A 24,814-nucleotide genomic window follows, 5' to 3' on the forward strand; every position below is an offset into this window, starting at 1 on the left:
ACTTGGAGTGCAATGCGTGACATGCATAAATGTTCGGAGAGAGCAGCGTTGAAAAATAAAAATGCGCTTTTCATTCTGAACTTATATCTTTAATGGTAGGATTAGAACTTAACAAAGGCCCCTTGTCAGTTATAATTTCAGAAATACTTCAATTTTTTTTTGTAAATAAATTAACATAATAAAAAAGCAAAGAAAACATGCCAAACTATTCTTCCTACATATCACCACTGCTATGGTTAGCATTATTTACATGCAGTGCAACCAGTGTACATAGGCTACAGCGATGTGAACACAAACACAAGTGAGATTGCAGGCACGCATGCGGCACATGGTATCTGAATGCCATCGAACCCCACTAGCACATCCGTTTTTAAGCTGTCCCATTACCATTACAACAGCGGCGCCTTAGAAAAAGGGCAAAAAGAGCACCCCCTCATATCAAACTCATAGCATGACACACGCGGAGTCAATCGACTTGTGTTGTTTCGAAGAATATGCATGGTACAGATGTATACTGACAGTGCAGCTTGGTATTGTGTCAGCTTATCAATTGGCCAGAAGGTGAAGACCAAGTTAACTCACGAACACAGAACACTGAGGGCAGACAGCACTTCTTACACTACCAACGTCAAGCCTCCTCCACACCTGGCAGGGAACATGATAAGAGTTCTCAGTTTTTCTTAAACTGCTAGTATCCTTTGCAGTACTGACTGTCCTGATCCTTTAACTCAACCGGCTCATGTTAAAGAACATCACATCGTCTTTAAATCACCCGACTATACAAAGAATTCCGTATTCCTTCAAGCAGAATGCAAAATTTTATGTTCGAGCTTTTCAACATAACATCGTTTTTGATATCTGTTGCAAATGAGTACAGACACTGATTAATCACTTTAGCAGCCTTGTTTACTCTATCAGGCTGCTCTTCACCTACAGCCCTGACCATAACACTCAAATTTTCAGTGCATCTCTTAGCTGATTTAATATAGTGTGTTCACAAGCCCAGTAATATTAACTGAACTGAAAAGCACACCAACGAGTGACGCTCACTATTCAAGACGAAACTGTAGTGCAACACCCTTGCAACAACAGAGGAAACACTATAATTGTATGCGCTTGTAAAATCAAAAGGAACTTTACGAACCTGGGAAAAGTACAAAAGTCCACGCATCGTCACTGCCGTCACTTAAGTAACCACTCCTACAGCAGCATGGCCCACTTTAAAGCCTAATAAGTCCGAGGTTTGTAGGCAGCATAAATCGACATTAAGCTTGCCATCCTCACTCATCGCAGGTGTAGGTAAGCCAGGCTGTCCTTGACATCGCAGACCAAAAGAGCCCCAGTGCTGCAAAGAAGGTTGCAGTCAAAAGTGCTGCAAGCTTGGAAAATGTAGAAAATTTAAGTTCTTCCGCAAGCAGTTAGACCAGTCAGAAAATATCAAAAACTAAAATCCATAAGTTTCCCTTCAGCGGTTCAGATCCTTCTCTTGCAATATCAGCACCAAGTAGGTGACTTAGCCAAGCAGGTGACCTTACCACAGCCTGCACCTGCTTAATCATCGGTGAAGCTTCAACTGCCCTAGTTGCGTAAAATCCGTGCAAACATGCTTAACCGAGACAAGCATGTCATGAATTCAGAAAGAGCACATAAAAATTAGGTTATAAAAATTATGAAACTGAGCCAGCATTAAAGCACGCGCCAGACAAGAAGGTCGTGAGGAATGCTTAAAGGGATAAAAGCACCGTTAATGAAAGGAAATGTCCTACAGGTGCACGAGAATGCTGATAGCACTCGCAATGGTCACCCACTCCTAGACCCAGATATAGAATTCAGCCATGAAATTGTGTTCGTTCTCAGAAAACCCACTAGACAGAAACCATGAACAAAGCCTCTGCATTCGACTATTACCCTTTTACGTTGTAAGAAAAGTCAGCAATATGGTCGCAGTTCATTTTTTGCTACAGAAATTCCCCAAATAATCGGACATATAGAGATGATTCACTGCCAGTGTGAAATTGAATATAGCACAAATGATTGTCAAGGAGCAAAGAGATGCTTCACTCACAACAATGCTATGATTCAAAGCAGGAGAAGTTAAATAATCAAACCTCGTGCATGCACACAAAACAGCAAAGTAAAAGAAAAATGGCACTCGCATAGCTAACACAAGCAGCAGCAGCAGCAGTGCACTCCCAACTGTCTTGCTTCACTTGTGCAAGCCAGCATTTTCATCACTAGGGGCTAGCCATAAACAGTGTTCTCGTACCCTCCCTACAGGTTGAATTCAAGCATTGCAGGATAACACCTGAAAAAATCTTTTTCAGGTCGCACAGCAAGCCTGCTATTTTACAGATGCACATATCAACTTTGAGCTTTGAGCAAGCTTGCTTCACAGTTTTTGCATTAAAAAATCAGTAGCCCCCATCAAGTACTTAGGCTCTGATTCATGGTGTGATGGTTCTAACATAATGACAAGTGATGCATACACTGATATGGCGAATTAAACGATTCCTTCCCTCAGCCTTTCCCTATACGTGCCCATATGGATTGTCTCTAGACTTCGACGCTGTTGTATGGCTACATGCAATTGTATGAATTATCCGTGGACTTTGACGCTGTTATACAGCTACATGCAATTGGGATAGTCGTCAGTCAGCTCAATTGTGTTCTGCACATGGGCGCATAGTCCAAGCTCATTCAGAGGGCTAGTGAATAAGGCAGTGTTGACAAAAGGTATGGATTGGGGCTTGCCCCCTGCATAAGCTGTGAAGACTTGTTGTTGCTCTTGCACATCGGTAAACTACAAATCATGTGCAAGTGCGCATGTGGTGTCTCTTTCTTGTCTGTGTCCCGATTTGCGCAGCCGTTCATTACAAATCATGCTCGTGATGCAAGCTCCTTGTTGTTGTTTGTTTGGCCCCGCATCAATGGCTGGCCCACAGTTTGCGGTAGTTGCAAGTCTAATATCAACCTCAGCCGTTTTCGAGCCATGCTGGGGCAAATGCATGGCACACAATGAAGACGGCTGAACCAGTGAGCAAGAAAGCTGATGCTTTAATTCTGTGAACTTAAGCTTGCAGGAGTAACTATTTCCTCTAGCCACGAGTCAAATTATTGTATATGCTTCCTGTAGTCTGATATGCCAGGATGGCATTCTGTCACGATGCCGAAAAATGCTTGCCGTCATTGTCACAGGAGCCGTCCATGAGAGTCGCATCAATTCCAATGTTGTTTTCCGCTCCTGAAAACTCAGCCTCGGTTCCCGGTTAGTTTCGATCCAAAAGTTCCAGTCACGTCCGGCTGCGTAGTTCTCGAAGTGCCGTTCTACTGTCACTAATTGCACGAAGGTCCCACCTGTCTTTCGAGAACTCGTGCCACCTCTGCAACGCTGTGCTGAGCGCCGTTCTCCATTCAACGGCTGGCCTTGTGTACGGAATCACGTAGTAGCTCGTGGTGGCTTTGTCAGAGTTTTTCGCCTCATTGTGCAGTGCGTCCAGTTGCGCGGTGCGTTCGTCGCGACTTCGGTCGGCCCGAGGTTCGTGGTCTAAATCCTCGTTGCAGTTGCCATGTCAGTAAACGCTGTCGCAGTGCAACTGTCTCTGCTGAGTGACATGCACACTCGGGAATGCGGTAGCCATCGCGCAAAATTCCACAATACCTCACCGTTCTGCATTTCTCTGGCGACTTTCATGGATATTTCCTTCGCCATGCAGAAGGTAAGGTACAGCACAGCTGACCTCGGCAGCTTCACGTTGGGGCGGCCTAGGGGGTCCTTGCGGGCAAAAAAGCTCGCAGAGCAGCACCCCCTCGCAACGCAGTGGTGCCGTGCAGTTGCGACAGTTGTTTGCGGCATATGTTGCACCGGAACTGCGCCCGCTTCCCCTTAGATGAGACGCGGTAGAATGTTACAACTTCCCCCACGCAGTCCGGCTTGTCGTCATTGAACCCCAGTTCTCCACAAATGCAACAGTACTCGGATTTCGCCGGGCGGCCTCCCGAGCTGGTGGACGGCTGGGGGGGTCGCACTGCAGATGACCGCGGTGCGAGACGAAGCGACTTCACGAATTCTTCCTGGACCGCTTCATCGGCCACGATGCGGCCCATTTCGCTGAATTTGGGACCCCAGCGGACCGAAGAAGCCATTGAGGAAAATGTGCAAAAAGAGACGGAAATGGCAACAGTGACGGGTGTAAACAAACGAGCTGGCGCTGCAGTCGCTAGCGAGCTCGTGGGAAAAAATCGAGAGATTTATTACGCTCCTCAACGTCTCAGGAATAGTTTGCGACAAATGGAATCATTTGATTTTCATGCGAATTACGAAGGTGAGTGATCCAGTCGCAGAAAATGTGAGAGGTCAGAAAACGAACCTTAAAGTTTATTCCCTCGTTTATGGCATCTTCGCTTTCGCTTTGGTCAAAGAAATGCGGCACTGAAATCAAAGAAATTACCTCACAATTTTTGACGACCACACTTCTAAAAAGCGTAATTTATTAATTTGTACTCAATATTTTGCTATAATTTTTCGTCACGAAACTAGACTTCAGGGCTAGGAGAGAAAATAATTCTAGAAATCAAAAATTTTCACCAAATCGACCAGCTTAACAAGAGGACAAGTCGGCCTGGCTGGTGCGTGGTCATGCGGCTAAAAACAGCGCTAAGCGAGACAGGAGATCGGGGACACGACGCTGTCCCCACTTTTCGCGCAGCGCGACACGTACGTATGTCAGCAGACGATGAGCGCATGTCTGCTTCGACGAAACAACGCCAGCACTTCCCCTCACTACTGTCCCGAACTAAAATCATTCCGGCTAGTGGAGAGTGTCAAAACTTGTTTTATTCAATGCCTAGCGCATAATAAAAAAAAAACGGCAGGAATGCTTTCTACATGTTTACTACTAACCATATATACAATACACAGTGGCAAACTATTTCTCTTTATAGGCCGCACGTGGACAACGCGAGCTCGTGTACTTCGACAAATTACTAAGTTGGAAGCATCGACCATTGCTATGATTCGCACAAACTGGAAACGCGCCCACAAGCCTTGAAAACCCGCGCTCAACACCTATCCGTGACGCCACTCCCCGACCTTTTGCCTACCACGAGCTCGCTAGCGACTGCAGCGCCACCTCGTTTGTTTACAAACATGCAGGAGGTCCATATGCCATGCCATCATACGTGCACCGAGCAAGGCGGATTTAAAGTACATCTACCTTGCACCGAGCACGTAGTAAGAACCGAGCACGTAGTAAGACTCGTGCTCGGTCGGGTGCGCGTTTGCCGCGTCTGTGACGTCTGTGACTTTTCTGACCCTCTCTCACCTAACGTTGCTCCCACCATATCTCTGACCATAAACGCACATGACAGGCAGTGACAAGCGTTCAAATCGTTACGTCAATAGAATCAATAGTTTTTTAGAGAGTTACTATAATAATTTGCATGAAGCAATTATGTCACTTCACCGCGCTAACCACACCTGACCACTACTACCACCACCACCATATACATCTCGCGAAGTGCGTTTCAGACCGAGTCGAGCCAAGTCAAATATAGTTTGATTTTTTTTGCGCTCGGCTAATAATAATAATAATAATAATAATAATTTTTTTTGGGGGGGGAAAGGAAATGGCGCAGTATCTGTCTCATATATCGTTGGACACCTGAACCGCGCCGTAAGGGAAGGGATAAAGGATGGAATGAAAGCGTGCACTGACATCGCACAGCACACGGGCGCCTTAGCGTTTTTCCTCCATAAAAACGCAGCCGCCGCGGTCCGGTTCGAGCCCGGGAACTCCGGATAAGTAGTCGAGCGCCCTAACCACTGAGCCACAGCGGCGGGTACTGATCCGGTATTCTAGGAATGTAAACAAAAAGGAATGTAAAAGATTTTTGCTAACCCCAGCACCTGCCTTCACTACGGCGGCGGCACCTGAGCTGGGGCAGCAAAAATAAAGGATAGCAGGCAGTTTGAAGAAGAGAGGTCAGTAAGAAATGATGGAGGGAGACGTGATAAATACACTATTTACATAACCCATAGGTGGTCGATATTATTCCGGAGCACTTCACTACGGCCACCTCTTCTTTTACTACCTCCTTTATCCCTTCCCTTGCGGCGCGGTTCAGGTGTCAGCCGATATGTGAGAGAAATACTGCACCATTTTTTTAAAATTGATTTTGGTGGAAAGGAAATGGCGCAGTATCTGTCTCATATATCGTTAGACACCTGAACCGCGCCGTAAGGGAAGGGATAAAGGAGGGAGTGAAAGAAGAAAGATGCCGTAGTGGAGGGCTCCGGAATAATTTCGACCACCTGGGGATCTTTTACGTGCACTGACATCGCACAGCACACGGGCGCCTTAGCGTTTTGCCTCCATAATAACGCAGCCGCCGCGGTCGGGTTCGGACCCGGGAGCTCCGGATCAGTAGCCGAGCGCCCTAACCACTGAGCCACCGCGGCGGGTCCCATTTCCTTTTCCTAAAAACCAACGTTTTGGTAACAGTCTCCAAGGTCTTTATGAATTTCCCGCCTTTCATCATTGGCCGAAATCGCGCCACGACGAGTCTTGGCTGAAGCCTAGAGCGTGGCATCGCTTCAGCCAATAGTGGAGAGCGGGAAATTCAAAAATGGAATTGATTCGGGAAATAATAGTTATACCGACCCTATTATTGGGCAAACTTTGCGAGCTTTGTTCGAGTTCCGGCGCTTCCGTTAGCTGCTGTTCGTTTTCCTGTGCTCCGACGTGCCTACAGTCTATATGCACAGTTGACCTCGTAGCTGAAACCGCCGCTTGTCGGGCTCGGCATGTTTGTGTTTCAACCCGATTTAGCCGGAGGGCCTGCGATGCACAGTGCAACAGCCTGAGCGATCTCTCTCCCGGAGACCTGCGCTGAAGCGCATGATCGGTACGAGCTCCAGAGCCACGTACGGTACGGTACGCAGCCAGCAGGTTCCGTTTTGTGTCCGGCAGGCTGAGACTTTTGAGTTCACCGCGCATCTGGTATCTGCTATTCATTATAAACGTAAGACTAGCACTTAAGCCCAGATTTCATTTAACAGATTTAACCAACTAGCCCAGATTTCTGCTTTGACTGGTATCTGCACCTGCTCAGGTGATCTGCTCAACACAACTGTGTCCCGGTTATCGTTTGTTTTTAGGTGTGACTGAATTAGGTTTTTGTAGATGCAAGCTGTCACTTCCACTGTTTTTCTATATATTTGTACTTTTGGTGGATATTAATCCGGAGTTTGCAGTTTTGTAGTGCAAAATTTTACTCTGCCTGCATTCTGAATTTGCTCCCTCCCTTCGCGACTATCGGTATTGTCCAGTCAATCTCCCCTTGATTGGCAAATAAAATTAAGCCAGCATTAAAGGACACAACACAAAATAAGGAGCAGACAGAATGGCTCCAGAGTTTCAACCACTTTATACTTTGACCAAATTTCACTGAGACAAGTACATGCATGTGCCAGAACAAACTTAATCCCTACAAAATGCATTCCAAATAGTGCTGGCAAGAATTATTCATCTGTGAGAAAAATGGGCAACACAGTTAACTTTTACTAAACACCCAGGCTTCCAGCAAGTCATGTTCCAGCTACATTCTTCTGCGAGCAAGCACCATGGCAACACAAAAATTTGGAGTGCTATCATGACTTCTGCAATAGCATGGCGGATGTGCTTTCTTCTCTGGGATGGCCATTGCAATGTTCACGACTGCATTCTCATATTACGTCTTGGTCGCAGGAACACCGGAACAGGCCCCCCCCCCCCCCCCCCCCCCCCCCCCCCATCAACATTTTTCCAGAGGGGGACAAGCTCGTCCTGCTTGCTTCTCTCCTGTGTCTTGTCCCCAGCTCAGTTTTATGTTTTGTAATCATGTCTGCCATGATTTTTAATACATACGAATACATTCTTTTATTTTAAAAAATACTTATTTCACTTGTCCAGACAGTGCGTAGCGTTATCTAATACACAATGGCATTGTCAATGGCAATGGCAATGGCGATGCAGTTATTATTGTTGCGTTTGATCCTTTCACAAATTCTATGAGGAGGCCACGCTAAAACATGAGCCCCCCCCCCCCGAACAAAATTTCTGGCTACGCCACTGCTGCATGTGCCGGCTATATTTGTTATGTTAGGGTTGAACTGGTTCTGGCACAAGCGTGTACTTGTCTATGTGGAATTTGGTCAAAGACTAAAGTCATTTGCAACTCAAGCAGCATCCTGTCCACTTCTTTTGTGTTGTCTTTTTATGCCAGTTTTACCCCATCAACTGTGATGCACTCAACCACCTAGCAAGCCGTGCTTTCTTCCTGTTGTGGCCAGCGGCCCAGTTTGTTTAGGTTATATTCCCACCACTTCATGCTTCCCAAAAAATGGCTTTCCTCAAGTTCTAGAGCCCTATTCTTACAGCAGCAGTGCCAAAGTGCTCCTTTGCACAGCACACTCGACAGTGTGCACAATCATTTTTGTAAGGTAGAAACAGTAGCTCAAACGACAAGGTGCTGCAACTGTTGTAAAACACCCATTTTATTCCCCACTGCAAAATGAAAAAAGCAAAGATGCACCCGCTTGACAGTACGCTGCAAGGTGTAAAACGTCGCTGCAACTCTATAAAAACAAACTACAAAGCACTGCTAGCTCTATCGAAATTCAAGGTACGTTTTAGTGCATTAGGATTTGTGCTCCCTTTTGGCAGCTGGCAATTCAATGACAACCAGACCACTGCCAGCAGCTTGTTGAGACATGACAGTTGTGAATATCTATTACACACTCAAACACATTGCTTTCAGGAAACTAATGTTGCTTAATGAACACAATAAAACATACAAACAGCAGCATTCGCACACAAAAAAAAAGGGTACACAAGGACATATCTAGGCACGAGTCATAGCACCGGTATGAGTGCCCAGTCATATAGACAAATCAATACACTAAATGCAACCTAACTGGTTTCAAAAACACCAGCACCAAGAAGATACACAGTGTGAGTTTTCAACTTTGGTACAAACACTCGAGAGGCACAGCCTAAAGTATAGTTCAGCTATTTCCATTGGTAGCACTAGCAGAGTATCAAAATCTTGTAAGGTCACATTTCGTCAACCCCCGCAGCTGCACAGAGTTTGTGCAACTCACTCTAAACCACTTTTTATTGCCCAAGTCCTATGTATCACTTAAAATGGGTCCACACAACTGATCAAAATGCAGCCGTAGTTTGCAGACCTCAATCACACGTTCTTGCTCTTACGCAGTGCAAGCTGGGGAGTTGTGCAACGCACAGTATGGGGACTTGAATCTTGATTCATTCTACTGCCTGAATCTGTGTTAAGTGCATTTTGGAAGGAAAGGCCTTACACAGAAGCAGAGCCTCCCCTTTTCCATAGCACTCAGTCACAAGTTGTCTTCGTAGTATCTCCTGCGGCCAAAACAACTTATACGGTATGATGGCTCCGACAAAGTATCACCGCTTCCCATTTCGTCACTGTCCAAGTGCAATGCGTCAATGGCAGTCCCTTCAAAAATGGCATTCATCGCAGAGAGTTCCTCCTCATCCTCCTCAGATAGCAACGAACTACGGTCACCACCACCATCAGAAGGGCTGGGAAGTTCAGCATTGTGCTCGACAGATGATTCGCTGTAGATTTCCTCGTGCCGTGCAGTATTCCCGCCACCTGTGCCTTCATCAACATCACTCTGTGAAGCATGTCCATGCGTTTGTTCCGAGGCATTGCACTGCTGCACTGTTGCACATGCTGGCACGACACCACTGACTGTGCCTTCTCGGGCCGGTTCCTCGAGTCTGATGCCTGCGATACCTTTCTTGGGGACGCTGGCTAGGTCGCGTTTGACCCGCCGCCGCCGAGAGATATCATTCCTGCGCACTTGGATCATGTGCTCAAAGTCGACAATGTAGAGGAAGCCTGCGATGAGGACTTCACACCTGCGAAGATGCATCAAGATGCATATATAAATGCAGAATCTGAGCAGTAATACATATCTGTGATCACAGCCCCCACTTCCTTACCTTTTGCAAAGTTCTACAGATAATGTCATTTGAATGCAGGTACCAGGATGTCTGCACTCAATTCTGATGACAGCTGGCACTAGACCTCTCATTTTAGCATCAGAAATACCATTATTATCTCAGCCAGCAAAAAAAAATTGGACTTGAAAAAGCTTCCTCCGCCTGGAACGTGAGCTCAAGCAAATACTCTTTGAGATAAGCCAATTCAGATGTACAATGTACTTAAGGCTTAAAGAAAGTGTATGGATTCAAGGAAGTAGTACGTGATATGTTACCGTTGCCAAAGCAGGTACGGCCGCCACTTCGCTCTACACCCAAGGCATTTTTTTTCTTAATTAGCTCCCTTTGCGCACATCGCACTTCAGTGCGGACGTCAGGTTTAATCTCAAGCATACAGAACGCTACCTTCTAAGTGACCTTCATGAAGCCCAGAACAGAACAGACAGACAACACACCTGCACTCAGGCCAATACCTCATTTGAAGGCATCTGCTCACCTATGATCGTTAATTAAAACCACTGATGTCCTTTTCAGCCAACATCTACCAAAATCTTTGACCTGCATTTGAAGTCCCACAGCAGCCACTAAATTAAGTACACAGAGGTAACTTAAAGTGTGAATGCTAAAATACACGTTGCTATGCTCAACGCTATATCCTAATAACTAAGAGCATTTTTTTTTAAATATAAGCAGGCAAGGTTAAGATTCCCCTGCACTTGTTTTCATGCGAGCAGGAACATCCATATCCTACAAAAACATCGTGCAAGAGTGAACTACCAAAATGTCTGCAACTGCTAAACTGCACAGCAACTTCTTATTTAAAAATGACACCTGGCATGGAAAGCTCAGCTGCAGCTATAAGGGACCCAATTGGCGTACAGTAAACATCACAGCCCAACACACACCAACACGCCTGAACACACACCAAATTTCGGTTGTGAGTTTGTTGTGACGGTACACACGACATAACGAAACACACATCGCCACATGGAATTTTCCCATGTCTGGCATATAATTTATAACTGAATTTCTTCTTTCATGTTGCTTTGATTTCGTTTTCATCAGCCGAACACTGGCTAAGATATGTAAGTGGATCTGAGGTCCTGCGAGGCATAAAACAAAACAATATTATAGTTGTTCATTGGCTCTCATCTTGGTTTAGGGGACTGATTGGCATAAGGGTTCGGAATGAATGAGAATAACAAAGCAACGATTATATCACAATTTTGTATGCCTCGCATGATCTCATGTCCACTTGCACATCGTAGTCATAGTCCAGCTGTTAAACCTAACCAAAACAGCTTGAGATAAGAAACACAATCATAAATTATTTACTAGGCAAATGCCAATTCCATCTGGCAATCTATGTGTACTAATGTCTTATGCACTATTCCAGAGAAGAAAATATACAACCAAAAATTTGGTATCTGCACTCCTTTAACATTTATGATAGAGTGCATAACCAGTACAACATACAAACAGCGCACCTTCGCTCTTGCTTGGCACATGCCGCTTCCAGCTCTGCACTGGTTCTTTCGTCGTACTGCCACCAACCGTTGCGACCCTCATAGAACCACCGGTAACTCTCTTCAGTAGGAGTTTCTTGATCTGACTCTGGATCTGGAATCAGCTCTGGCTTCTCCGTGAAGTCTGCTGGAATTTCCTGAAAGAAAGAAGCAGAAGACAATCTAAGACCACGACTACTTCATGTAACCTTTGTAGAGGAGGGCTAATTAGGTAAACTCCAAGCATGTCTTAGGTCCTTCAGATCTGTGCAGCATGGCAGTGCAAAATAGGCTGTTTCTGCAGGAAACTCTGATGAGCATGTATATAATGAGCTGATCCCTCTGTTAGACAATTTTTTTTTCATGCGTTCATGGTGAACACTGCCCTTAGCAAAAGACATTGCAGCAACACTACCCAGCAGCAATCTTAGGCCTCCTGGAGGCAATCCTTCCGAAATGCATGAACAATGTGTGACACATGACTATACTCCGTTTCATACTTAGCTGTCTACGCAGCCAAGGCTACGGTGCCTGTTTGCGATCCTCGTCCGCATCATAATATAGTGCGTCAAAAATAAAAATAGAAATGAATTGACAAGCAAAGTGAACAGTAGTTGATATTATAGTAGACCGATGGAAGTGTTTTATTTTGCAAATAGATTGATTTTTCTTTTATGTTTTCCAGAACCGAGTGACGCAGATTTTCCGTTTTCTCAGGCGCCGGCTGTATCAGGTTTTCGCAGCTGAGCCGGCAGGTCTGTTTGTGAAAATGGCGTCGCTGTCACCTGCTCGCTTGTTTTCTTCCCCCGCTTTGACTTCGAAAACATCTCCTGTTCGCCTCTTTTCCAAGGTGAAGTCTCCAAAGTTTTCTAAAGACTGCAAGGTGGTGATAGTTAATGTCTACGCAAGCATAAGGAAGCTCCACCCCGAGAAGACTGTGCGTGACGTTCTCGCAATTGTGGGCGAGATGACCGGAGTGAGCCCTCGGACAGTTGTGAGGTTTAAGAAAGAAGGTCTTTCTGGCGGAGTAAAATAATTGAAGCCACACTGAATTATATCACCCCACAATTAATGATTCATTGTGTGCAGCATGCGAAAAAATCCGTGAACACCGAAAAACAGCGCCTCTCAGCACGTCCGTTGCCAACTCTCACTTCACTTTCGTTTCCCTGCGGAAAAAGTTAACAGCACGCTTCTTATTAAAGAAGTCATTTCATTTTGATAACAAATAAGGCCACTTATATATGGCTCGCATTTAGACTTTCTATCTAGAGATTCGCCGAAAAAAGATAAAAAAAAGAACAAACCTACGCTGAGGATCGAACCTGGGCCCCCTCACAAAATGAACAAACATGCCCGCGCTTCGTACCACTCAGCCACGACGCGAGGCGGAGTGACACATTTTGTTAGTTTTTTTTTTGACGGACTACTTCCGTACCTTTGGCTGTGTAGACAGCTATGTATGAAACGGAGTACAGATGTAACTAGGCAGCTACACTGAGAGATTGAGACAGCAGCGGTCTCTTTGTACGCATGCATGGTCAGTACCACATTAGGAAGATCTGCAGGAACCTGCAGGGCTCACCACTACATCTCAGTTATGAGAGAAGCACTTCATATATAGGAATCTCCAGCGCCTCCTGTCCAAAGCAAGTTGCCCAAGTGCAACAATGATTCTTGCTCATGTTCACTGTTGGTGAGCCAAAAATTCTCAACTCTTTAGCGCATTTTTCAAAAACCTACACGGTGCTGCAACAGTATAACAGATGCAAGTACAACGCCTCATCAATGTACAAGCTGAGCTCCACTGCTACCTTGAACTCATTCAGGTAGCTGCTTGGGTTTAAAAATAAAAAGTAAGAACTGGATTATAGACAATACCTTAAAGGACTAAAGAATTCAAATCTTTGATTGCATGTTTTCTTCATTCAAGTAATGCATTATACATTAATATACATGGATCACTGCGTGATATTCAACTACGACAGCTAAATAATTTATAATTAAATTTTCTTCTTGACACTGTTTCGGTTTCATCAACCAAATCAAGGCTGTGACATGTAGTTGGGCTTGAGGTTACGTGAGGCACAAAAAAGCGGCAATATAACTGCAGATATGTAGTTTGTTATTATTCCGGCTCTTGAAGCAGGCTCGTTTAAGTGTTGTAGTGAATTAAAACTATGTATAAGCATTTATATTCCAAGTTTTTTCGTGCCTCACATGACCTTAAGATCAACTAGGTACATGTCCCAGCCCTTGTTTGGTTGAGAAGATTGGAACAGCATGAAAGAAGAAATTCAATTGTAAATTATATATTTAGTAGTCATAGGCGAATACCACGTGCTGATCCATGTATTTTAACATTTAACACATCATTTGAAGAAAGAAAACACGCAATTAAAATCAGGTGTTAATAGTCCTTTAAATGTGTTTCACTCCATTGAACAAGTCAAAAGCATGAAAATTCTCGTGCTTATGATTTTTGTCAAGTGGTTAGCTTTCAGCTTAGCTGACCAGAAGAGCTTTAATGCGGGGCTACTTCCTCATCATGGAAGTGTATTGGAGTGTATGGAAGTCATGAATGAGGGTGAAGGTTCACTACAAAGTTAAGTTGTAGTTGTATGTAGGTAAACTGCACAATTCCAATTCCTCTTGAAAGAAGACAAGAGATTGAATGATGGGGAACACATTGTGGGGACTTGCCCTCCTCTGTCTCCTTGATCTAATTTCCCTGCAATGCGTTTTCCATAGGTAGCCTAACAAGGAAGGGTGCCTGCATCACAGCGACACTAGGGCCAGAGACGGCACTGCAGGCATAAGAGAAGACAGCTCTTTTCCTCTTCGACCTTGGGAACTCGTCACATATGGATGGTTCAGCACAGCACCTTGTTTTTCGCCAGCGGGGAGAGACCTTGAGGGAATGTTCCCCGCAAGCTCGCCCCGTCCGGCCTCGGAGCTTGTCCCCTTCCCTAACATGGGTGAAAATTCGTTCATAACCCTGCAGCAGAGTAGGACAACCTCAATTCCCTGGCGTATTTTGCTGCTAGCTGGCGTTATTGTTGTAGCAGAAATAAACGCCATTCTGTGTCAGCCAGCCAGTGTTGCATTCCTTTGTTCCCACAGAGCAAAGCCCGCTGTGATCGGCAGTTTGAATTGCCAGCCACGGATAAACGGGGAAGACGTATTTATCCCCCTGTTTCAGCCTGTATTGTGTTATTCTTTGTCTGTGTGCTGTCTTTTGTGCGCTTCAATCTCACAACTTGCAGCTTGACAGTGAGAACAGGCCACAGGAACGCAAAGTATTCTACAAGGATTGCAATAATCGACATTCATAGAGTAGGATTCTCTTCACTCCAACAAACCTTAAAGCGCCAATCAGATAACATGAAGAAACCAATCAAGTTTAAACTGGTTGCACCATCGGAGCCTGCACCAGTTTTGAAAGCTTCAGTCATTACCTACTTTTAGGAGCATGCAGGAATGGAATGCTGCTTCATGAGTGTACACTGCATGTGCTTGACGGTACCTTGGATGCAGGTGTCTTTTCTTTCGTTACATCAGGATGGTGCAAAATCACCCTGTTCAATTAATATTTCCTCTCTTAAGACAGGTAGATATTCAAACTTCGATCTCTATGAGGGATGATTTTTGGAAGCATGCACCAATTCAATTAGCTGAACAAGCAAATGCGGCTGAAACACTCAATTGCAATTAACAGTGCTGTTGTACTGGCAGTCAACAAGCAGCATGCATGTCGCTACTAACACGTTTGACTCAACAGCTCTATATCTAGTTGCATGGCCTCCAACACTGCGGACAGGTTTGCAGTAACTAGCAAATCTTAAAGGCATTTTACTCATGATGCATGATCAATTGGCTGTTCATCTGAATGCATCAAAGCAGAAGTTAAAGAACACTGACAACAACTAATGCTTAATTCATTAATTTGATTTGATTGATTTATTTCCACAAACAAGCAGGTACAAGGTTGTGGTGGGAAACAAGGAGAGAAAGCTGCAAAGCTGGCAGCTTGACTGGCCCCAAGTCAGATTAATTTAATTAATTCATTCTATGGCTCTTCCTGGCTAAGCTGGTGCTTGACTAGCAGCAAAAGACATAATTATCACCGAGAAAATTGGATTTAAATATCTTCCCATCAGCTAATTCTTCGTGACCTCTTTACCGAAAAGGATGGGCCACCACCATTATGAAGTGAATGACAGTGCGTGATAGCCTCTGGGATCTGCGCCTAATAATTGGTGTTGACGCATGCATTTTACCTGCACAATCAGCCAGTGATGACAACACCTGTATTCAGTTTTTAGAATTTTGCTAGACTATAAAGAGCTCCATTTTCGAAGAGGGTGGCCCCTTTGTGATTAGAACACAGTACCCTAGCAACATAGATCAACTTCCATTTGTCCTCGTTTGTCCTTTAAAGTTATGAGGCTACTTTTAAAAACAATATTTTTGACAATATTCAATTTTTCAAATTTTGCTTCAAGAAAATGCCGATTTATTACCGAATGAACTACAATAAAAATTATGTTTGTAACTAACAACCCTACAATGCTACAGCAAAAGTTGTAACCACTCTGCGCATCTTGCAAAACGGAAACTAAAAGCTTTCCAGCTAAATAAAAACCTACTTTTTGCATTATTTATTATCTTTTATTGTTCATTTTTCAGTTTAGACTTCTAATACGTGTTCCTTACTATCTATGTCTATTTTTGTTTGAGTTTAATAACTAAAACACTCACGAAAGCAATGCAAGACGTTTGGAACACACTGGATGGTTACATCAGGATGCCAGCACTGAAGTTCGGTCTGTGTGACAGCATACGCCATTTCAACAATAGTTATAGAGGCATGCTAGACGTTCTGAAGCACATTGAAATCAAACCTGTTCCACACACGCAGAAAGTTTGCCTGACAGGTGACCAATAACATATCTGGAAATCTTCCTATCGGTCTAATGTTTGCCATGCCCAGAGACATTGCAGTTCCCAGAGCACGAAGCAGAAGGGTATCAATAAAAACGCAATTTAATTTTGAAAAGACGAGGGCCACTCAACCTCACATCCAACACCAACACGTTGCGACAAAAGTGCACACTGTGTACACTTTCTGCAGTCTACAAAGCACAACGTGTTACCATACTTAGTCATATTTCACAGACAATTTCAAACAAGCTTTCAGAGCTAGCTGCTTCCCTAAGCTGACGAGGTTGTTACGCTCACCTGTCGGCACATGGCGCACCGCTTGCTCTGATTTGCTATGCCCTTGACGCACAGGAAGCAGAAGATGTGGCCACAGGGAAGTTTGGCCGGGTGGATGCACTTTTGGAGGCAGATGGCACACTCGAGCTTCGGGGCAGCTGGTTCCTCTTCAACATCACAGGTTTTTGGGGCTAACAATGGGAAATGATCACACGTGAGGTTGCAAAGGCATGACTGTCGAATCATACATCCCCGATGAATGCATTCAAAACTCAATCCCAGACGACAATGTTTCAACTACGATACTGCTACTCTCTATGGCATTACAAACATGTGAACAGGACTCCAATGCATGTCGTAAAATATGAAGCCTGCACTTTGCCAAAGTGTCTCCCCCTTTTGAGTTTCAACGAGTGAATCTTCAGTACTGCAAAGGTAAGAGAAATGTGGCTGGTGTTTCAAAAATACTCGTTTCCTTTCGGACGCCCTCCGCCTCAACTGAACGACCATACTTAGCCTCACCTTTCACTGTGTTCAATCTCCTAGAAACACTGCTGCGTAATGTGGAACACGTAATTAGCAATTTGCTGGTGCTGGCAGCAGAGGAATATGACAGAACTCTTTGATAAATTGTCAGTCAAAAAATGATACCAAAACCTGCTAATATTGCTTCTAATTATAGTCGTAAGCCCTATTACCATCAACTCACCCCGACAGCACTTAAATGAAAATAAAACATTGTTTCAGGAGTTAAGTAAGATATTTGGAGGGCTTGAACTGTTTCTTTGAGTGCACACGGATATCGCGCACTCGGTTCCCAAAAAGGCAAAAAGTGCATGAGAAAAAAACAAACTAATCTCGATGCCAGCACATGTAAACCACAGGTTTATATTTGCTGTATATATATGCGCTCCTAGTGCAGTTTGGAAAAAGGTGGGTCAACAAGAATGCGCAGTTACGCACGGTGCATTAATGCAAAGACCACGCAAACAACTGCGATTCAATTCAACATGAAGTTGCCCCCCCCCCCCCCCCCCACCTCTTTAACCCTCTTCATCCTTCCTCTTATGGCGTGGTTCAGTGGCCACCTACCTAAGCTAGCCAAACTCTTTAAGGTGAGAAACGTGAAACTATGTCACCTATATGCATATCAAACACTCTTGCACCCAATTATGTGCATGCAGCGAAAATGCAGGTTACACTGAGAAACGTCAGAGAGCAGCGCAATGCGTCACTTGTGACAGTTTGCCGTTATTAACATTCTGACACACCAGCCTCGTCAATTCATCTCTAGTCAGTTTTACCTGCACTACACAGCAAGGTTCCACAACTAACAAAGCAACTACCCGTCCGACAACTTCTAGACAAACCGCTACGCTAAAAACGAGATCAAACCCCTCGTACGAACGAATTGGCGACTATCGCCTAATTTCATGCTAGTGGAAAGCATGCAGACACACAACGCGCACACATCCGCCAGCGATGCTCCAAGGGAATTGACGGGTTAGTGAATGTGCGCAGCCAAATTTTCAAGACGCACCAGGCAACGAAGTTTCCGTCAGCTCTCGCCTTTCGCCCATGCTTCCGTGTTCCGAGAGGCTGCCACGACCACCGAAAATTTTTAATCCGGCTGAACAAAAATCATTTTAACGCCAACTCACGGCGACCTTTTACAGGATACAATTTAGCGGTAATACTGCGGCTAGAACTGGGATGAGCGCTAACGAACCAGCACAAAACGAAACGCACGAAACAAACAGAACGTCACGAGCGCTATTTTGCTGGAAAGACGTGCCGATAGGGCATCGACATGAGAGCGAAACTCACTAGCGTCTCTCAGTTCGACAAAACTACAACCATCGCGTACTATGTATGTAAAATTGAACCATCATTCTTCTAGTTTTGACATCTTAAATAAAACTGCACTGCATTTAATGTGATGCAAATGCTTTCAACTACCGGCATGCTGTAAATTGTGCATGTGATTCAGTTTCGTTTTCGAGTCTTCGGAATAACTGGCCTTCCGTGCGTGAAGTTAAGCAATTTTAAATAGTTTATCACTTTTCTTTTTTATACAATTTTTTAAGTTGACAGCAATTGTGCTAGCACCTTGTATGAAAACGTGTTTTGCTTATTTAACAAAATTGGAACCACAGGGAGCACTGGCGTCGAGAGTTCTCTCGGCAGCCGTCGCCGCCATTCACCAGTCCACATTGCACCTTGCAGTTCGAAAATGGCCTTCGTATCTGCCCGTTTGACCGGCGCCTTCGCCAAACAGGTGGTGCGGGGCGTTGCCAGGTACCCCGCCCGCTGCACCGGCGTGAGTTCGTATGTTGCGCGGCACTTTTCCACCTCAAAATGCATGTCTGCCGGCGCCGGTTCCGCAGAGGTGTCCTCCATCTTGGAGGAACGCGTCCTGGGTCAGGCGACCACGGCCAACTTGGAAGAGACTGGCCGCGTTCTGTCCATCGGAGACGGTATTGCCCGTGTCTACGGACTCAAGAACATCCAGGCCGAGGAGATGGTAGAGTTCTCGAGTGGCCTCAAGGGCATGGCCTTGAACTTGGAGCCGGACAACGTCGGTATCGTCGTGTTCGGTAACGACAAGCTCATCAAGGAAGGTGACATTGTCAAGCGAACAGGTGCTATTGTCGACGTGCCCGTCGGACCCGAACTTCTGGGTCGCGTCGTGGACGCCCTGGGCAACCCCATCGACGGCAAGGGTCCCGTGGCCTGCAAGGGCAGGGCTCGGGTCGGCGTCAAGGCGCCCGGCATCATTCCCCGGATCTCCGTCAAGGAGCCCATGCTGACGGGAATCAAGGCCGTGGACAGCCTGGTCCCCATCGGTCGTGGCCAGCGTGAGCTGATCATCGGCGACCGTCAGACCGGCAAGACTGCCATCGCCATTGACGCCATCATCAACCAGAAGCGTTTCAACGAGGGCACGGACGAGAAGAAGAAACTCTACTGCATCTACGTCGCCATCGGCCAGAAGAGGAGTACCGTGGCCCAGATCGTCAAGCGGCTAACGAGCGCCGACGCTATGAAGTACACCATCATCGTGAGTGCCACGGCTTCGGACGCCGCTCCGCTGCAGTACCTGGCGCCCTACTCCGGCTGCGCCATGGGCGAGTACTTCCGCGACAACGGCATGCACGGCCTCATCATCTACGACGACTTGTCCAAGCAGGCGGTGGCTTACCGCCAGATGTCTCTGCTGCTGCGACGACCCCCTGGTCGTGAGGCCTACCCTGGAGACGTCTTCTACCTCCACTCGCGTCTTCTGGAGCGTGCGGCCAAGATGAACGACGCCTTCGGCGCTGGCTCCCTCACCGCCCTTCCGGTCATCGAGACGCAGGCCGGAGATGTGTCGGCTTACATCCCCACAAACGTCATCTCCATCACTGACGGGCAGATTTTCCTGGAGACTGAGCTCTTCTACAAGGGTATCCGGCCAGCCATCAACGTCGGTCTGTCTGTCAGCCGTGTCGGATCAGCTGCTCAGACAAGGGCTATGAAACAGGTTGCAGGATCCATGAAGCTGGAGCTTGCGCAGTACAGAGAGGTGGCCGCATTCGCCCAGTTTGGCTCCGACCTTGACGCTGCAACGCAGCAGCTGTTGAACAGGGGTGTCCGCCTCACGGAACTCCTGAAGCAGGGCCAGTACACACCTATGGCTATTGAAGAGCAGGTGGCAGTCATCTACACAGGTGTGCGTGGATACCTCGACAAGATGGACCCAAGCCAGATCAACCGCTTTGAACTCGAGTTCCTGCAGCACATCAGGTCTACTCAGAAGGACCTTTTGGCGACGATTGCCACGGAGGGAAAAATCAGCGATGACACAGATGCCAAGTTGAAGAAGGTAGTCACAGACTTCATGGCATCTTTCCAGCAGTGAAGAGGAGGTGGCAAGGAAATGTGCCCAGCCATTCCAGGGTGCCTCCCCTGCAATAGACTCTAGGGGTGGTTCACAGAGGGAACAGAAGCCACTGTTGGCTTCCTTGGAAGTCTTGTGAATAAATAGTTTTCCTTATACAGTTACAGTGCTTGGCAGCAGTGCCAGTTTTACTGGTTCCCAGTGGCCTGGCTAGGTGGTGAAGGTCATAGTGGGGTCATTACAAGGGCACAGCAACTGCCTGAACCAACACCTGAACCATGCTATGAGGGAGGGAGAGAGATGTCCACCATCGTAAAGAGTGCAAGGTTAATCATGACCACCCAAAGTTCTTTAATGCACAATTACCTCACACAGCACACTAACAGTTTTGCACTTTGCCTCCATCACAACGCAGCCGCCACAGCTGGGATCCAATCGCAAAACTTTGTGCTAGGCCTTGCCTTGCTTGAAATGGCCAAGTCTCCTACAGCTAGGCTGTGCGTGACAAAGGTGCCATGATGGAGCACTAAGTATAGCACTCGTGCAGTAGGCGCTACAAGTGAAATAGCAAAATGTGCAGGCCTCACTTCCAGCCTTAAACAAGGCAGCCGTTGCGAAAGTGGTGCAAGAGTTCTGAAGCAAGTTGTGGGATATTCATGGGGAATGCAGCCCTGTGGTCAAATGCCTTGATGTTGCATGCACAGTCACAAAAATTCTCGCAAAACATGCTGGTATGGGCACTGCCACAGTTCACTGCAGCTCTGCTCAAACCTAGCCAATGTTAGTTGTTGCTTAAGAGGAATTAAACAGTGGTGCACGCCTGGCCTTGCAGCTTTTACATTGGATCATACCATGATGATATAACTCCCTGAATTAGTGATGCAGCCTTCAAGATTACATGCATGCTCTCACTGCAGTTCAAAAAACAGTGACTGGTAGTCTTGCATAATGCTAAACCTGGAAACGAGCCGCATTTAATCTTCATGTAGCGAGAATATCTTGTGCAGACTTGCCTAGGGAGCCTTGACAATCGTAAAGTGAATATAAAGGCATCCTAGACTGCTATGTCAGGTGTTGCATTTCATTTGGCAGTGGCTAGCACATTTTAACTCTAGAAAGCCTTCAAAAGATTTTCACATACCAAAGCTACTTTCATGATACGAGACACGCCACCCTAGATGGCTTCAGGTTAATTTTGACCACTGTGGTTTCACAAAGTGCGCGGAAGCATCAGCACGCCAGCTGTTTAGTTCACCTCCATGAAAGTGCCCAGGAAACTAACCTTTGGATTCCCACTGGTAATAGTGCTCAGCAGCAATCACCTGGCAGGCTGTTGCTTGCATGACGTTTGACTAACTGAAGCAGTTTTTGACAACATTTGGGGAACATTATATCAGGATGCTTGCAGCTTGTTTCAGAAATAATGACGTGATCGATCACAAGCACCTTATGCCATTACCTTATTGCAACACAAATGCACGAAATTTAGGAGAGTGGAACTAAAGCACTGAAACAAGAGTACAGGCACAAGGAGTGACTGAAGGTAGTTCTCACTGAAGAAAAGTCCTTCAAAGTTCAGCACTTGCCTCGACAGAGATAGTGACATCATGACATCGTCCATGGATCCTATGCTACAAGAGAGGAGTGCACACACAAATACTTGAACCTTAATGCAACATTACGAAAGTCAAGAGAGACTACAATTCCAGTGCCTCAAGTTGCACATTTTTGCTTGAATTACAAGCTTTGGTTTATCTAAAAAAAGTGTACAGAATGTGATATAAGGCCGTTTATTTCAAGTTGCATGTATGAAAAAAATTTTAGCTGCTAACTTAACCAACCTCGTAGTCAAAATGTGCCCGATGCTAGCATACTTTTATACCACTGAAACCACTAATGTAGGTGCACATATGTAGGTCCTGAAGGTCAATAAAACAAGCAATGAAATCGGACTAAAATTCGGCTGCTTTACAAGGCAGCGATTACCAGAAAAACAAACTACTTATCATGCATGTACCATAGTAAATTGCCATGTACTTCACTGAGCATGAATTTCGCTTCATGTTCAAATGTCATGCATGCCAGACATAGTTCTTGAATTACAGGCATATAAATGCTTCTTGATATGGCAGCTCCATTTGTTGGATGCTACTGTGGAAAAGTAAGCAAAATGTTTGCATTGGAGTTTAAAGTGCTTTAAAATAAAACCATTACAGTATGCACTGAAAACACTGCAAATCAACTGAAGTTCTGAGATTCATCTGAAATACCTAAACAGAACCAGAGGTGCCAAAAGTTTTAGTTTTTGCAAGCTAACTAACTTAACACAGCGATGCTCAATCTTTTTAGCCAGGTGACTTTCAAAAGCTGAGGAACCCGATGTGTCTGAGCTTCCATCCCATCCTGGTCGACTTGCATGCAAAAAGACTATGCATGTGCGAAAATTCGACAATTTCAAATATTCGGTCAAATAGTAAAGTATTTGCTATTCGATTCCATCCGAATGTTTGGTATTCGAAATTTCGAAGTATTCGTCTTGAGCAAATAATGTTTCTGAAACTCTCGCTGAGTGTAGTTTTGGTTCAGTGTACCTCCTCTGGGATGGCACCGCGGTGCGCACGCAATGAAAGGCCCCACTTCGCGTCATGTGCCTGTGCTCCTGCGCGTATGCCGGCGCCGGCCCGCGCATGCTCGCGGCAACAGATGCAAATAGTCGGAAGTGCGGCGCCCAGACTGCGCTACCCGCGATTCGCAACGCTGTAACCAGCATGGTGGCATGCATCGAGAGAGATATTGAGCATAGTGCGATCCATTTCTGCATGCAGCCAGCGTGCACGCGCTGACTGGTCCCAAGGGTGCAGGGGTGCAAACAGCTGATGGGCACCTGGCGCCTCGTAGCGCGACGGCACGAGCACGAATGGGAGCTGGCACGAGACACATGGAGATGGGTGCCCCTTTCCGATGCCCGACGCGGGGTGGCGCTGGGTGTGTGGTGCATGTCATTGCTTATAAGCAAATGCCTCACATCGACGCAATCGCAATTAAGAGCAGTAGTTGGAGTCCCCATATATAGTTCTCACACCCCACAGATACGTTGGCACCGCATCCAGGTCGGCTTCTCCAATTTTCGATGGCCATTTTTGCAAAAAGTTGACACAGCTTCAATGCATTCTTCTGTTTTTCCATGTAATGACCTTGTGTGGTAAAAATACATGATTTTGATAATGCCTATTTAGCTGATTAACCTTTTTTGTGTGCCATAAGTATTTGCTTTGAAATTATTCAAAGAAAATTACTATTCCCTTCGAATTCGCTTCGAACCAAAAAACCACCATTCGCACATGCCTAAAAAAGACACACTGCCCATCAAGAAACAGCCAAATTGAGATATTAATAATGAGTGGAAACAATCTGCTTATGAGCAGTTGCAGTATGCGATAAATGCCAAAATACTGAGTGTAAAAAAAAAAGTATAAGTTGAGGCAAGCATGGATTAAGGTGCTCAAAGAACACAAAAACCGAACTAAGGAGCTAAGGAACCGAAGGGTTTCGTAGAATCCATTTTGAAAATCATTAATTAAAAGACTAGCGCATAAAACTGGGAGGCAGACAGAGAAGAAGACAGGACGAGCGCTAAGCATCAACTGAGGTTTTACTGCCAACTAGCCCAGCTTTCTGCATTGATACCATTTTGAGAAGCCGTGATCTAACACTTTGCACAATGACAAATTGTGTACCTCTGTGTCAACAATAGGAAATACAGAGAAACAGTAGTTCGAGCCTTTATATATATCTTTTTTATTGCCATAAGACTGACAAAAAAAAATGCGAACAAAAAAACTCAGCAAAAGTTTGCATCAGTCGGGTCCACGAGTCATTGCCCAGTTCTCATCCCATTCGTCAAAAGAGATCATGCACACCAGCCATGCTTGTAAACTTGTAGAAGTCCATTTGCTTCAGGCAACACAGGGTTATCAGAAAAAGCCCCACTTTCTTCACAGAACCTGCAACAAATGCACATTTTCAAATGCTGCCCAAAATTCTACACCAGAGCAGGGAGCACTATCTAACTTTTTTTTATTTTTCTACTAACTCACAGCATGCACAGAAACACAAGAGACGTTCAAAAGGCAACAAAGTCTCTCAATGTTTGTGATCGTTTGAAGCTGCAGAAAGGCACG

At 45.5% G+C, this 24,814-nt stretch overlaps 4 protein-coding genes and 1 pseudogene across 9 annotated transcripts in view; 2 read left to right on the plus strand and 3 right to left on the minus strand.

Moving 5' to 3' along the window:
• LOC144106878 (uncharacterized) overlaps positions 1-4,158 on the minus strand; it is a 52,153-nt gene extending 47,995 nt beyond the window's left edge. Inside the window, exons 1-2 of one of the 2 annotated variants that reach the window (XM_077639822.1) lie at positions 3,182-4,158; positions 1,145-1,379 (exon numbers count right to left, since the gene is read on the minus strand). The gene's annotated coding sequence lies outside the window, so the exon portion shown is untranslated. Of the gene's footprint in view, positions 1-1,144 lie in introns of both variants that reach the window. The other variant, XM_077639821.1, reaches the window with a different exon arrangement.
• The window catches only part of LOC144106880 (uncharacterized), an 87,984-nt gene extending 72,764 nt beyond the window's left edge, over positions 1-15,220 (plus strand). Inside the window, exon 6 of one of the 3 annotated variants that reach the window (XR_013309148.1) lies at positions 14,285-15,218. The gene's annotated coding sequence lies outside the window, so the exon portion shown is untranslated. Of the gene's footprint in view, positions 1-14,284 lie in introns of all 3 variants that reach the window. The other 2 variants (XR_013309147.1, XM_077639828.1) reach the window with 2 other exon arrangements.
• LOC144106879 (E3 ubiquitin-protein ligase rnf146-like) lies at positions 8,985-18,544 on the minus strand. Its single transcript, XM_077639827.1, has 4 exons — positions 18,294-18,544; positions 16,775-16,944; positions 11,516-11,691; positions 8,985-9,944 (listed from the first exon to the last, which is right to left on the minus strand). Exons 1-4 carry the CDS (start codon positions 18,331-18,333, stop codon positions 9,395-9,397), a joined length of 936 nt encoding a protein of 311 aa, XP_077495953.1. The 5' UTR covers positions 18,334-18,544; the 3' UTR covers positions 8,985-9,394.
• Positions 18,545-18,915: 371 nt separating this feature from the next.
• Positions 18,916-20,797, plus strand: LOC144107705 (ATP synthase F(1) complex subunit alpha, mitochondrial pseudogene; annotated as a pseudogene). The gene has a single exon (XR_013309360.1). The product of XR_013309360.1 is annotated as an ATP synthase F(1) complex subunit alpha, mitochondrial pseudogene (transcript).
• A 3,610-nt stretch (positions 20,798-24,407) lies between these two features.
• The window catches only part of HBS1 (translation elongation factor EF-1alpha (GTPase) HBS1), a 37,863-nt gene continuing 37,456 nt past the window's right edge, over positions 24,408-24,814 (minus strand). For both annotated transcript variants that reach the window (XM_077640661.1, XM_077640660.1), the window contains one exon: positions 24,408-24,637. In XM_077640661.1, coding sequence (XP_077496787.1) covers positions 24,629-24,637 — 9 coding nt within the window. In that variant the 3' untranslated portion in view covers positions 24,408-24,628. The remainder of the gene's footprint in view (positions 24,638-24,814) is intronic.

Source organism: Amblyomma americanum, chromosome 10 (assembly GCF_052857255.1).
Source record: "Amblyomma americanum isolate KBUSLIRL-KWMA chromosome 10, ASM5285725v1, whole genome shotgun sequence".
Lineage (NCBI taxonomy): Eukaryota > Metazoa > Arthropoda > Arachnida > Ixodida > Ixodidae > Amblyomma > Amblyomma americanum.